The sequence below is a fragment of the Argopecten irradians genome, chromosome 2, assembly GCF_041381155.1.
Source record: "Argopecten irradians isolate NY chromosome 2, Ai_NY, whole genome shotgun sequence".
Lineage (NCBI taxonomy): Eukaryota > Metazoa > Mollusca > Bivalvia > Pectinida > Pectinidae > Argopecten > Argopecten irradians.
In genome coordinates this window covers 8,388,343-8,403,269 of record NC_091135.1, presented here as the reverse complement: position 1 = coordinate 8,403,269, position 14,927 = coordinate 8,388,343, and the positions used below count along the sequence as shown (strand labels likewise).

The window sequence follows — 14,927 nt, the reverse complement described above, 5'->3', positions numbered from 1 at the left end:
TCACTTTTGGCCTTGAGTTGAGCGTTCGCCCCTGTGAGGAAGGCTCTGGGTTCTCTCCCCAGTCCGAGACACACCAAAGTGTATAAAAGTGGTAGTTTCTGCTCCTGCTTAGCGCTCAGCATACAGGGAGTGGGACGACTGGTTCGCCCGTTGTCAGTATAATGTGACCGGGTGGGGTGTGTTGCTTGGTGTCTTCGGCGGCATGCTTCAGTGATATAGCACTATAAAAAGGGCAACAGTTCCACTATACAAGAAGACACAACATGAATATACCGCAGTCTCCATTAATACGTACCTCGCACAACATACACGCTAGCACTGCATACATGGGAGGCCGTCCTTACATGACCATAGCTGTTAATAGGACGTTAATTAATCAAACACAACATACACGCAACACACACGCATACATGGGAGGCCGTCCTTATATGACCATAGCTGTTAATAGGACGTTAATAAATCAAACAAACAAATAATTAATCAAACAAACAAAGAAAAAGTTGATAAGAAGCAAAATCATTTTCGACTCTCTAATGTACCTAGCATCATTTGATGCCTCTTACATAGTTTCTTTTTAGGGATAGAGTTAAGATACTGTTGCTTAACCTATGTTATGTCGATTTTTTTTTACTTCTATATGATTAACAGTACTAACAGGGCATGAGATTCATTAGAAAGTACTTCCTAGTATTACACCAACTATATACACACTTGTTAAGCAATCCATATAGCCACATAAGACGTCACTACTGACCCCAAAAATACACCACATGTTATCCGACCGGAGTTAAAGTACTTTGCTATCTTATTTCAAAACATATCCGAGAATTAGCATCTGTTCTCTTCATGGTATGTGATTCAACAAATAAAGTATAAATGTGTATTTATATAACGGAGTTTTACTCGTGAACGGATATATGGTTTTACTGAAGGACAACTATATATCATCTTGAATGTTTTATATATGTAAAACACTTGTGTTAAACAGAAAATCATTTTGTGCGTATCCAAGAACCTAAGAGAACAAACGAGATATGTTTCATCGACTTTAAGTACAACACATGCACTGTTTGTTGTAACATTAAGTCCTTTTACGTCACACCAAATATACTAAAACACTGATGTGTGCCCTGTGTCAAGGAGACAGGTTGAAGTAGCGTAATACACGTATCCTTCCTTTTTTCTGTATTCTAAAAGGGAACCACATTCCGCATAGCCGATAAATTAAAGGTTTCTTTGAGATTTACAACAGTCCGATATTCAAGAGCTCACATATGTAACTAATGGAAAGGTTATTTGAAAATCACTAACATACATGTAGAAACATGTCAGGCTTATCAATACACCAATATCATTTTTTTTAAATATGCGTGAATTATATGCATACATTGTAGACACTACATAAAGAACGATTGTTTTGTTATCAGAAGGGTGTATTCTTTAATTAAGAGGCTCATCTGGTTTGAAGTGGTATACAGGGAAGTACTTTAACTATTCACTTACCAAAGCGATGGGTTTCTAAGTGTTCTTGGTAATTCGTACCAGCTATTTTAGGGTCACTGTTTTATTCAATATATCGCGTAACTAGATATATTTGAAATTCATATTTCAGAAATCATTAGTCATTTGATGACATATTCGTAAACAGGTGTGCCAGGATTTAATAACAGATTATTATCATTGGCATTTAAGCTTCTAGTGACGTATTCAATAATAATGGATACACAATAGAAATTTGCATCTACTATTAATTTAAATGATAATTACTGTATCGCTAGGTCATAATACTCATATTTTTATTTACTTATTAAAAACGAATGTTATAAATTGTATCATTTGACTTCACCATGTGTATATTATGACTATTTTCTCATATCAAATGATCTTTTGTATAGCAAATGATATGTGTGCTATCCGAGACATTGGCTATACAAGTGGTAGTTTCTATTCATGCTAACCGCTCAGCACCAAGTCAACAGGACTTGGTATCTAGTTTGCCCGTTGTCATTATAATGTGATAAGATGGGTTGCGATTGTTTCATCTCCGGATGTATGGTTTCGTTACCAAATTATCACACCGCATACATGGAAGGCCGTCCTTACATGACCATAGCTGTTAATAGGACGTTAACTAATCAAACAAACAAACAAGCATGCAACATAATTTCACTTTTCGCAATAGAAACCTTTGAAATCGTGATATTTAGATAATTTAGGATTTTATACAAACTGATTTTAATAAATCGATGTCTAAATTAAATCATGGCATCGTTTTGTTGTTATGGCCATCCACGATAGAACCAGACAAATTCTCATTAGAATGAAACAGGTGTATCATCTTGACCGTGCGGATAGTATGTATAGAAAGGTGATTATATACCGGCAATATCGACTGAGCTGTAGCCCGTTTGTCTAATCATGAATAGTAATCGCCTTCCTGTTATGAACAAGAAGTGATGTCTAATGCTCCGGATTATAATGCCAGGTTCAATCAGCTTACCAAGAAAAGAGATCGAATGGAAACGGAATTTTATACTTCCATATTCTGTGGTTCAAGAAATGTGAATGGACCCGGAGATAACACTTGGTCTTAAATCACGTTTACTCTTAAATTTTACATCGTACATTTAGTTTTGGATGTACCAATAAAAGTATTAACAATGGAATGAAATTATAGTGTTATAGTAGCGAATACTAACTTAGCGGTATGTTTCAGTGAGGTAGCACTATAAAAAGGACAAAAGCTCCACTATAATAAGGAGACACACAACGAATCAACCACAACCTCCCAAAACATTGCACACAGGACAGACCGTCCTTAAATGACCTGTCTGTTAATAGGATATGTTAAATATCAAAGAAACACAATCTAACAAAGCACGACAATTCACTGACTCGTGCCCTATCCGGGCCTCGAACTCACGATCTACGGCACCCAATCGCCTAGCCAAACATACCTTCGCCTTCTACCACTGCGCCACATCCACAAAGTTTCGAAGCATCAAAATAACAATTACACAAAGTAAAACCAAAAGCCTGCCTGTGTGGGGGTTGCCAAACTCCGCCACAAAACCCGCAAGTGAACCTTGCAGGTTACCCTAAACTGTTTATTATCATGTCAATTATCTGTATCTGTGTGCAGTTTATTTCAAATATCGTAACCGAAAAAGTTGATAAGAAGCAAAATCGTTTTCGCCTCTCTAATGTACCTGACTTCATTTGATGCCTCTAATATAGTTTCTTTTTAGGGATAGTTAAGATACTGTTGATTAACCTATGTTTGTTTGTTTGTTTGTTTTAATTAACGTCCTATTAACAGCTATGGTCATGTAAGGACGGCCTCCCATGTATGCGGTGTGTTGCGTGTATGTTGTGCGAGGTGCGTGTTTTGGGAGACTGCGGTATATTCATGTAGTGTCTTCTTGTATAGTGGAACTGTTTTCCTTTTTATAGTGCTATATCACTGAAGCATGCCGCCTATGTTATGTCGATGTTTTCACTTCTATATGACTAACAGTACTAAAAGTGCATGATATTCATCAGAGTGTAATTCCTGGTATTACACTATCTATATGCACACTTGCTTTAAAAGTCATCCATATAGCCACTTAAGACGTCACTACAGAACCCAAAAATACACCACAGATTGTCCGACCGGAGTTAAAGTACATTGCTAACTTATTTCAAAACATATCCGAGAATTAGCATTTACTCACTTTGTTATATGTAATCTACCAAAAGTATGCAATATTCCATGACTACACACATTATTTTTAAACTAATAGATCACACCAAACCAAATTGTCTACTCTCATTTTCAATACTTCCATTATTCTTGTAACGAACCGAACAGTTGCACTGGCATAACTATTTTGTTTATTAGCCAATCAAAGAAAAAAGACGTTGCCATTTGTAACGTCACTTCTGCAATAGGTTTACCGAAATAAAACTCAGTTCATACTGGTGTATATAAAGAAATGAAATTACTATATCTCTGAGTTTAAGAATTATTTTCTAGATTATTTATTAAAGCATCTGGTCTCATTGCCCAATTGACCATATCAGTATACATCGATTCGAGTATCAAAGTTTGTTTGATAAATTGGTTTGATTGGTTATAATATTTACGTCCTATTAACAGCCAGAGTTATGTAAGTACGGCCTCCCGTGTATGTGGTGTGTAGCGTGTAAGTGGTGCGTGTTTTGGGAGACTGCGGTATGTTCGTGTTGTATCTTCTGGTATAGTGGAACTCATAATGATAAAGACCCCGGGTCATAGTGTCTGATTATCTAAACCGTGTCCAGAAACTTATCGATCAGTACTATTGTGCGAATTACAGCCCTTTAAATAATGTCCGCTCTTCATTTCAAATCCCTCCTTCTTATACTCAAATTTCCTGTGACATTTATCTCACCAATAACCAGTAGCGATAACCCAAAAATGGCATGTATGATTCCACGATACACAGTAATGTATGTATAGTTTCTGTCTGATAAAAATTGCCAGACGTGAAATAAGAATGTAAAATTGTGTATAACGTAGCCATTCTATATCTGATAAACCATTAGTAATATATATCGATTTTTTTTTTGAATAGCTGAATAATTCATAGATACCATTAGGGGCATATTAATGCCAAGCCATTAATCATTTGACTCGACGGATTTTTATGTAATGTATATCAAGATAGACATACAATTACATTCGAAGTATGTTAATAATGAAATGGACTGCAGTCTTATCAACGCCAATTCCACCATAGATATTCATTTCGGTATGTGATTTTTAAAACGGACCTCCTTCAGTGATGAAACTTGAGAAAACCTTATCAACAATTTGATTAGTAGTAGGTCTTAACCATGTTTATGTATGTATATATTATCACACAGGAACATTTACTACCCATCAACGTTTTGTATAATGCTAGCTTTACAATACCGTAGAGATTTCGAACCTAACTAAAGGCAATATCAGTCCAGACTTTCTGTTTAATAGACCACGCATTTAAATTGTTGTTTTGCAGTTGTTGTGTTATAATCTGTTTTTCAAACAAATTCCTTTATAGTAAGTTATATTCGTCCTCTGCCATCAGATATCAATTTCAAAGAAAACAGATATTCAACTTGCATGGAGGCTACGAGTTTACAATGTATATTTCTCACACTATAACACATAACGTGCATTAATAATAATGTTTGTTGTTATACAAAACGTTTAACATTGATAAAAGCCATACTTCATTGCAAGTGCAAACATGATGTTTAACAGGAGAAGCTTTCGCCTATTTGCAAAAACGCTAAATGCAAGAAACGGAATGCGCAGTGATATTTGACACCTGAAATATAATTAACGATTCTAAAACGGACCCTCAACCTTGTGAATGTATTTTAATTTAACTAACTTGAACAGCTGCATGCCAGTTTATTTCAGACGCTTTCTTTCCTCGTTAGTTTTAATACCTTCAATTAGGTACACAATTGGCATTTATACGATTAGATGTTTGGTTTATTACACATTTTCAGAATTTTTGCAGATAAACCATCTAAGTGCTATTCTTATTGCTCATGGTTAGAAATAGTGTTTTACAAGTACAATTCTATGCTGGAGTAACTGCAAAGAAGTTTCCATGGGGTCCCTTTAAAATATATAGTATCTATTACTACTATATTGGATTTGATATATAGCCACATGTCCGGATAGTGTAGTACGCGTTCTTCCGGACGTCTGTATTGCCTTCCGGTTCATCAGTACACGTGACTATACAAGGACGAACATTAAATCATTTCCGTTGTTGTAACATGGGTTAGGTCACATAGCTTACACCCTTATACTGTAGATATAAAATAAACATTGAGTAGGTACAGCGTAACCCAATACATTAATATCGTGTTGAATAAAAGAAACACATTCAGGAAATATTCACTTAATAATTCAGACTATTAACTCGTAACACCTTTTACAACTTTTCTCTTTGCTTGGGTTCATCCATTCTAAAAGCACATAGAACGTTTATACCTCGTCGTTTGTGAAGTACCACGTATTTTTGATGTTGCCACAAAAGATAGATAGTACAGACATCACATATGTCTTTATTACTATTTGTTTTTCAACAGGTATTTTGTACATTAAACCCTTTTGCACTCATGGCTGTAGTAAATATGCCATGACAGTCCACAAAGGACAATAAACACATTAGCACAATTTCTTCCTTCGTGTCCTCTTTGAAAGGCCCGCATGACTGGTAATACAAATCATATCTGTGTATCAATGTAATCCACATTGATAAGCAGCTGTAAATATGTACGTATAATACTTATAAAAGGAATGCTATAGAGTTATTATCAACACAAACATTTTCTGCTGTATCATTGACAGAACTGTGCGTGGGATATGTTAGTACCTTAATGAAAACGGAATGAGATATTTGGTGATAAAGGATGTAAAGGTTTTTGTGAATAAAGAACAAAATGACCTAAATAATTATAACAAAATATTGGTGGATAAAGGAAAACGTTACATTATCAATGTAAAACACCTGTATTGGTTGTAATAATGTTGCTTTGAATATTCGATATTCTTTTGCATTAGTGAGACCAGTATTTGAACAGATCCCTTTCTGATCGTCGCATACTCTAAGCAATCATCTGGAAATGGTCGAACTCTTGTTTTTGTTCCCTGGAACATTATCAGGAAAATCTGGCACAATCGTAAAGAGACATTAGTTTGTAATCTTCATTCAGTAGTTCATAAATGGAACTCGTTAACATGCTTTGGCTTTCACTATCATTTCCGTTTTAATACGAAAACCGAATATTTCATAGTTCGAATAATAATCTGTAATTTGATAGCTCATCAAATTTGTCATATCCATTTCCATGCTAATTTTCTAAGAGTCCCATGAAGAATGTGTAAAAGTGCATTTTAATTTCATTCTTTCTTGATATTGCGATATTTTCGTCTCAAAATGTACTTTTTCAACTTTTCACTTATTTTTGGAAACCGGGGTTTTTTTCATTTGATTTATGTAATAACTTAAAAGTTCTCATCGAACCTTATACTCGTATATTTCTACTTTTGAAATCCGAGAAAGGTTTTAAATTTTCATTTTTATCTTGGTAAAATGTTTCTAGGGTCATTATTAATAAAACGTTTGTTTTTTTTCCTTCATTAATGTTTGAATAACAATTACTTCTTAGTCGATGACGCAAAAGCACAAATACAACATTGATAGCGTTTTGACCTTAATCAGACACGAGGCGACAAAGTAATGTTTTTAATATTTCTCCACGTTGACGTTATGTAATGTTATAGATCTGTTTGTTTTCCTCCTATGGGAGAAGCTTGTCTGGGCCTGCTTTTATGTGTCGCTCGTTAGGCCAGTAAATATCTGTCATGTTCTCACAGGTAGAGTGCTCAGGATGTGATAGTTTCCAACGATGATTCGCTTGTCTCGGGTGATCGCATTGATAGCTTTTCTCCGACATAGCTAAGTGTTTATTGTTAAAAAGAGAAAGTAAACTAACAATGCTGGTCAAATAACACATTAGTAATGTAACAATGAAATGCATATATATAGCCAACACAATATATATACTGTTTAAAGCTTAACTTTCGCGGGTGCTTTATTTTCGCAACTTTTGTATTTACACTGAAATCCGCAAATATTCCAATTTGAATCAAAAACATATGATGATGATAGTGATGATGATGATGATGCTGATGATGATAGTGATGATAACACTTTCTCAGCAGAGTTCTATACTAGATTATATCCCCCTAGTTTGAAGATATATTCATTTTAGTGATGTGTTGAAAATTCTAAACTGGTATATCAGACCGTAAGAAAATGATCAGGCTTTGTTATAACGCTATAGATATAAGTAATATCCCGTCTGCAAGCCCGATAACGGAAATATTATCTAAAATAAATAACAAAGTGTTACGCAATCAACTTAAAACAAATGAGGACGGAAAAATACTCTTTTAATAAGGTGCAGCTAAGTATTTGATTTCTATAATAGAGTAACACGCGGTGTATTTTTCTTGTGGCGATCCTAGCTAGATCAAGGTTATACAGAGACTTTGATTATCCGCTAATGGCTATGACAAACGTCTCGGTGATTAAGATGCATGTCTTGCAGCCAATAAGACATATCGTGTAAGATATGGCCTACGGGGCACTAATCTTCTCGAGCGCGAGTTTCATAGTTATATCTAATTACCTGCCAGAAACGAAATCCGGACCACCTACTTTTATCACAACAGGAAATACATTAGCTGAGTATTTGTTATTTTTCCTCGTAAACAGAAGAAAAAAAACGTATTATTACTTCTAGACGTTTTCTGTCTGATAGATAATTGACCCCTCAAGGTAGTTGACGTAAGAATTTTTCCTGATTGTCATAGAAAATATCACGGTAAAATGCGATTGTTCATTGGATTTTGTCTTTCATAACTCATATGACCATATTTTCCCTACTTGTACGTCTTTCTCAACACTGGCCTGTGTTTGACTTTTGAGATGATAGTAGTGGAGGATTCTCTTAATTGGCCTAAAGACACCATAATTATCAATAAGGAAGGTATCTGCTTATACTTAACGTTCAGGCAATGGGACGACTGTTTTGCTTAGCAGTGTCATCATAGTGTAACCAGGTGGAATATTATAATTTGTGTCTTTAGTAGAAAGTAGCATGTGTCTGAATTAGAATTGAGGAGTGGACAAAGAACACACCAAACACATACCGCCGTAATTGTAAGACATGAAAATCATTTCATATTTGCATTGATTTTTGATAATTTCGTTTGAATATTTTGAAAACAATAACGGTTTCTATTCGAAAGTATATTATCGTGAAAGGTAGGTTAAGGTAAAGAAGAAAGGAATATGTAAAAAAATAATGTACATCGTCGATTTCACAAATGACACTTTTTCGTCCAGAGCATTTGATAGATGTTCAGATATAATGACATATCATGGATATCATCGGATTCTGGTAAACCTAGCTGAAATTTTCAAGGACTATGGAACGATCCATTAAGAATCAAAGGAATGGTTTATTATCTACTACATTAAAATTATATTCAATCACATTTTCATAGCTATTGGTCAAATTATATTAACTAAATTAGAAAATACATCGATTGTATTGAAAAATAAAATGTATTTTCATGATTTTAACATATTTTGGCATAAAAAGTTTGTGTTTGAATTATAATTGAACACTTCCTCCATTTTTATTTATCACCGATGAACACCTAATTTATACATTATCTAAATAACTTAAAGTTGATCCACCGCTGACAAATGGTATTTTTTCACTATTAAAAACAGCAGCAGACGATTTAGTATTTTTCTTCAGTTACAAAAGTTACTTACTTTACACCATTACCACCAATGAAAAGTTTGAGCTTCTAATTTTACTTCAAGTTAAAACTATGAAAAATAATTAATTGCATCCCGAAAAAAATCCGTACCACTATATCCTATATGAAATGAACTACTGAATGCGCATGTACCAAAGGCAAAATGAAATTATTTTATATTAATTTTTGTGTTAATTAGACTATTATATACACGAGTAAACACCAATTATTGTTGAAATGATGAATATCATTTTTGGTCTGTCGGCGGTGGAGCATCTTTAACTATTCAAAGCATATTATATACTGTGCTATAGCTGTAGAGGATGATAAAGGTAGTGACGATAAAGAGCCTGATATAGGGGAACTCCTCACAGGGGAATACTTTAGAAAATAATAACGATTTGATTGAAATATTTGCATGCTGGCGAATAAATCAGGGTTGTTACATGGTAATAGTATATATATTGTGGACATGCAAACCAAGGACACCAAACTGCTCAGTATTCGCCGTTCAGGTAACAACATGCGGGACTGACTAGCAATATGTGTAGAGAGATTGATAGCATTTCACCTCAATCTCAGTAAAATCAGCAAATCACATACGTGTCAGTCACTCCCGTTTCTTTATTGAGTTCGCTCTTTGAGAAATATTCTGAGTTCTGCCCCGACTGAGACACACGAAGGTCTATAACAAGGTGTTTACTCCTGATTAAAATTAGCATTAAGGGTGTAGGGCGACTGAATTCCCCATTGTCAGTATATTCTGACTGGATGGGTTGTGCTTGATCGGTGTCTTCGGCGACATACGTCAATGAGATAGCACAAAAAATGGCATGTGTCCTGTATTACAAGAGACAACACGAATATACCACAGCCTCCCAAAACATACAGACATTCACACACCGAAACACATTGCACACATGGAAGGCCGTCATTCAAATATCCTGACGGTTTAAAGGACGTTCAGCTTAATACACTAATCCAAATCTTAGCAATACATATTTTACATGTGGTCTGTTTGTATGGATAAGGTATTATATTTCCAGAGCGTTAATATTTTGAAATATGTTGTAAATCAAAATGAAAGTTAAGATTAGCAGATAACGTTGTATTACGTTTTTTACCTCTTGTTTAAATCGGTTCTCCTACGATTTCCAACTCGACATTTGTCTATCCATTTCCCTATTCCAGATTTGTATACACCATTAACGTCAGCGAGAGCCTATGGTATCAGATCATTCATGTAGATATTATATTTTATGTAACGTGGATGTTGGCGTGAAATGTCTGCTCTCTGTAATACTCTGACAGTTACCTCGGAGAAATATTGGATCCGATCATATGCTCGCCACACGCTTTTTACGCTGCATTTCAGTGGTCACTAATAGAAACACATATATTATGTTGGAACTTGTCTCCCGAAAATGGTAGTAAAGTAATATTCTATATACTTTGCGAATTGATAGTGATGAAAATCACAAATAATTTCTAGATTTTCACTCAAACCATATCAGTAACATATAGCATGCTTAGGACTTTTTTATTATTAGGTTCTTTTGCAAAAAGGGGCCTAAGATAATATATCCGTCCTATATACAGTTTGTTTGTTTGTTTGTTTGATTTATTAACGTCCTATTAACAGCTATGGTCATGTAAGGACGGCCTCCCATGTATGCGGTGTGTTGCGTGTATGTTGTGCGAGGTGAGTGTACTGGGAGACTGCGGTATGTTCATGTTGTGTCTTCTTGTATAGTGGAACTGTTGCCCTTTTTATAGTGCTATATCACTGAAGCATGCCGCCGAAGACACCAAGCAACACACCCCACCCGGTCACATTATACTGACAACGGGCGAACCAGTCGTCCCACTCCCTGTATGCAGCAACTTTATCGTATATAGTCGTCTGTCATGAATAATTTGACATGCCTTTATATCCGGTAACCTCTTTTGATAACATACTGCCAATATTGTTTTTTCATAATATGTATTTTTTCTAATTAGCTTCGAAATGAATATATAAATATTAACAAATACAGAAAAGATACTCTTTCTTACATTGGACAGTTATCGACATACATTCAAATAAATATTTTTGTAAGTGGAAATCTTACCTTACACTGACAATAATATCATCCTGTCTTTAGGACGTTTGTTTATGAACCACAATTTAGTTTATCTAAATGTTAATAACTCTTCACTGAAAGCGATCGCTTATGTGCTCCTACCGGCTGTTTATCTGGCTGCAAATATATATTTATTTGACAATCAACCTAAGAACGAACTTGCGTTGATAACACGGGCGCGTGTTCATAAAATCTAATTTCTGTCATTGTTAATGCTAACAGGACGTCTTGCACTGAATTAAGCCGTCATGAATCGCGCGTACTTTTCATGTTAGATATGAAAATATGTTATGTGGTTGGTTTAGTGGACACGTGGTTGTGATGATCCGAACTGTGATAAGTCTGTTGGTCTTGTTGACGTTTATGAGATTCACCTGTCCACGCTGATTGTTTATAATTAGTTTCCCACTACCTTCAGGCTCCAAAGGCATCGTAATACATAGGGACAGCGTGCGGTCACTCCTTATCTCTTGACGGCTGCTGTGTGTATATAAATATATACAAACACTGACCACTACAAATACTTGGCCACCTAAGTTCATGCCCAGATTTTGACCAGAAGTCCAAACGGAACGTATATATGTAAAAAAGCAATCCATAGAAATTGACCGAGTTCCTATTCTAATCACTCCGTTTAATCGAAGCGACCGTTTCCGGGACGTTCGATTAATCCTATGGAATGAGTATCGTCCATTGTCAATGGGAGTGATATCCTGTCCATGTTTAAACTCTGATTGGGAGGCAAATGTTCGATAATATGGAAGATTTAATATAAAATTATGAAAAATGAATGGCTACCGGATCATGCAGTATTCTTAAAGACGGTTTTTTGCAGTTTTTCTGCTTCATGGAAACAATTAATATCAGCGGAAGTATCTTTATTAGATGTGATATGCGTTGGACGTCATCGGATTTTCCCGTGTGTACAGTTTAAATGTGAAGTAAATATTCTCCTATCAGATTTCGAAGAGACCGGATTTTCAGTAATTAATCTATTGATTCATCCCTGGCAGAATGGGAGATTTTCAAGATTGTAGCCAAACAGTTTTGACATTACAGCGACCTCATCAAACCGGAAGTCGTACTCCATTGTAAACAGTTATCGGACTCTTTCGTCAAAATGTCATATAGTCCGAAATAACAGGTTAATTTGTGAGGTTAATGTAATAGGTATGACATATGTCATCTCACAGTAGGCTACTTTGGCCAGACGATGCAGACAATAAACTTTGTGTATATACAAATACAAGACCTAGTATTCTTGCACTTTGTAGTGTCCACGGGTAGTGTTTTGATGGATTTCATTCAACCTCCGTCATTCCTTGAACATGATGTCCAATAATATCTGCATAAACGCAAACTACTGATCATACAAGTTTAGTGAAGTTAAACTTTTGAAAATGACAACAACTGGAATATACGATTTATTTTCAAACCTTTCAACTGTGCCATTAACATTACAGAATGTTATAGAAGATGAGGATACACAACGCAAAGCATTGGCCAAATATCGACTAAAATGTATGGGACACACCATTCTAGACAGCAAATCCAATACAAGTAAGTATAAGGAATATCCTGCATATATTATTTCACTGTGTTTTACATAGTCCGATAAATATTCATAACATATTTGTTTTTGTCTTATATTAGTAAGTTTTAATTGTAAGGTAATATTTTTTTTTTAATAATTCCAATGGCATTAAGATGTTAGTTTCGTCGTATGGGAGACAAAATATGTTTTTCATGCAGGCGCTTGAAATATCAGATGCTTCAGGTTAATGAAACATTTACATGACATTGACTTATTTGTGACAACATAAGCCTATGCCGAACAGGGAGCACTTTTGAATAAATGCATTTGTTTTAAACATTTCAACAGTTACAACCCCATAAACTTGATAATACTATTTTATGTTGAGTACATTGTAATGCTTTGGTCACAATCCCTTCCAATTTGGCTTAGGATGTACTCCCGGCGGGGTACCAAAGTTGGCCGGCCGGTGGCCTGGGCTCTCAGGTAGCATCGGGAAGGTAACATAGCTCTAAGTTAAAATCTCTCCGGTGTCCCGTAGATTTTCATAACTGGACACATATCATTTACATGTTGTTTGAATATTGTCAGATATCCGGTCGGGAATCGTCACAATGATCGGCCAGTCACCGGGGATAGAGGGTAATCGGGAGAACACCGGTAGTTTTGCCATTTTTTCGACATCGGACAACAGCGGTCAAAAAATTGTGTCACTCATAATTTACATAAAAATAAGGCCGTGCGGTAATCGTACTGCTTCTGTTTCGAAAGAGATTTTTTCGGGGACCGGTTAAACAGTGAATATAGACCGAACATATCATGCTTATAGGCCCATCATTATATGATGTCCAGGCGATAATTTGTTTGTTCGTTGATTAATTAACGTCCTATAAAAAGCTATGGTCATGTAAGGACGGCCTCCCATGTATGCTGTGAGTTGCGTGTATGTTGTGCGAATTGCTTGTTTTGGGAGACTGTGGTATGATCAAGTAGTGTCTTCTTGTATAGAAGCATGCCGCCGAAGACACCAACAACACACCCAACCTGGTCACATTATACTTGCAACGGTCGAACCAGTCGCCCCATTCCCTGTATGCTGAGCGCTAAGCAGGAGCAGAAACTACCAATTTTATAGACTTTGGTGTGTCTCAGCCAGGGGGTAGAACCCAAAGCCTTCCTTACAGGGGCGAACGCTCAACTCAAGGCCTAAAGTGAGGCGGTGCGAAGAGAGGCATTAGGAAGGATAAAGTCAGTTAGGAAGATGCGAAAAGTTAAGATCCTAAATTTAGTCGCCTTTTATGATCATGCAATTGGGGCAGCAGATACAATTCTAACGCCCTACCTGCAGCCGGCCTACACAGGACATCGTTCGAATATCACCCGAGTATCTAACGGAGAACGAACGATAGTTGTGCTTGGCCCGGCCGAATATCGCAGGATATACTGAAGGAAATGTTATCGCTTATGAAAGTCTACGGGACACCAGAGCGATTTTAACTCTTCGAGCACCTCCTCGATTAAGCCTGAAAGCCTATGCCACCGGCCGGCCATGTCTGGTGTCCGGCAGGGAACCAGGCCAAAATGACTAAAAACCTTGCTGAGAGTACATAGTAAGCTTAATCGGAATGGGTTGTGACCAAAACAAGAAGGTTAAAGATCATGACATACAGGTTTTATACCAGGAAAACGTGCAGTGAATCAATGAAATTTAAAAAAAAAAAAAAAAAAAAAAAACTCAACTTGGATGTCACTTCCCATTAGTTTTCTACAATTGAACTTTGGGGAATTTTATAAACTCGTTTTAACCTCAAAATTATTACAAAGATAAATTATATAAACAAACGACACATTTTTATCTTGAAAATACATGTACATATAAATAATTAACTACTTTGTTTAAGAT

The 14,927-nt window shown here is 35.8% G+C and overlaps 1 protein-coding gene across 4 annotated transcripts in view; it reads left to right on the top strand.

Annotated features, from left to right (window-relative positions):
* The window catches only part of LOC138314343 (secretin receptor-like), a 92,081-nt gene that overhangs the window by 60,374 nt on the left and 16,780 nt on the right, over window positions 1-14,927 (top strand). For all 4 annotated transcript variants that reach the window (XR_011207360.1, XM_069254638.1, XM_069254637.1 and 1 more), the window contains one exon: window positions 12,954-13,050. Coding sequence is in view for 3 of the 4 variants with exons in the window: in XM_069254638.1 (XP_069110739.1) it covers window positions 12,954-13,050 (97 nt within the window). In the remaining variant the exon portion in view is untranslated. The remainder of the gene's footprint in view (window positions 1-12,953; window positions 13,051-14,927) is intronic.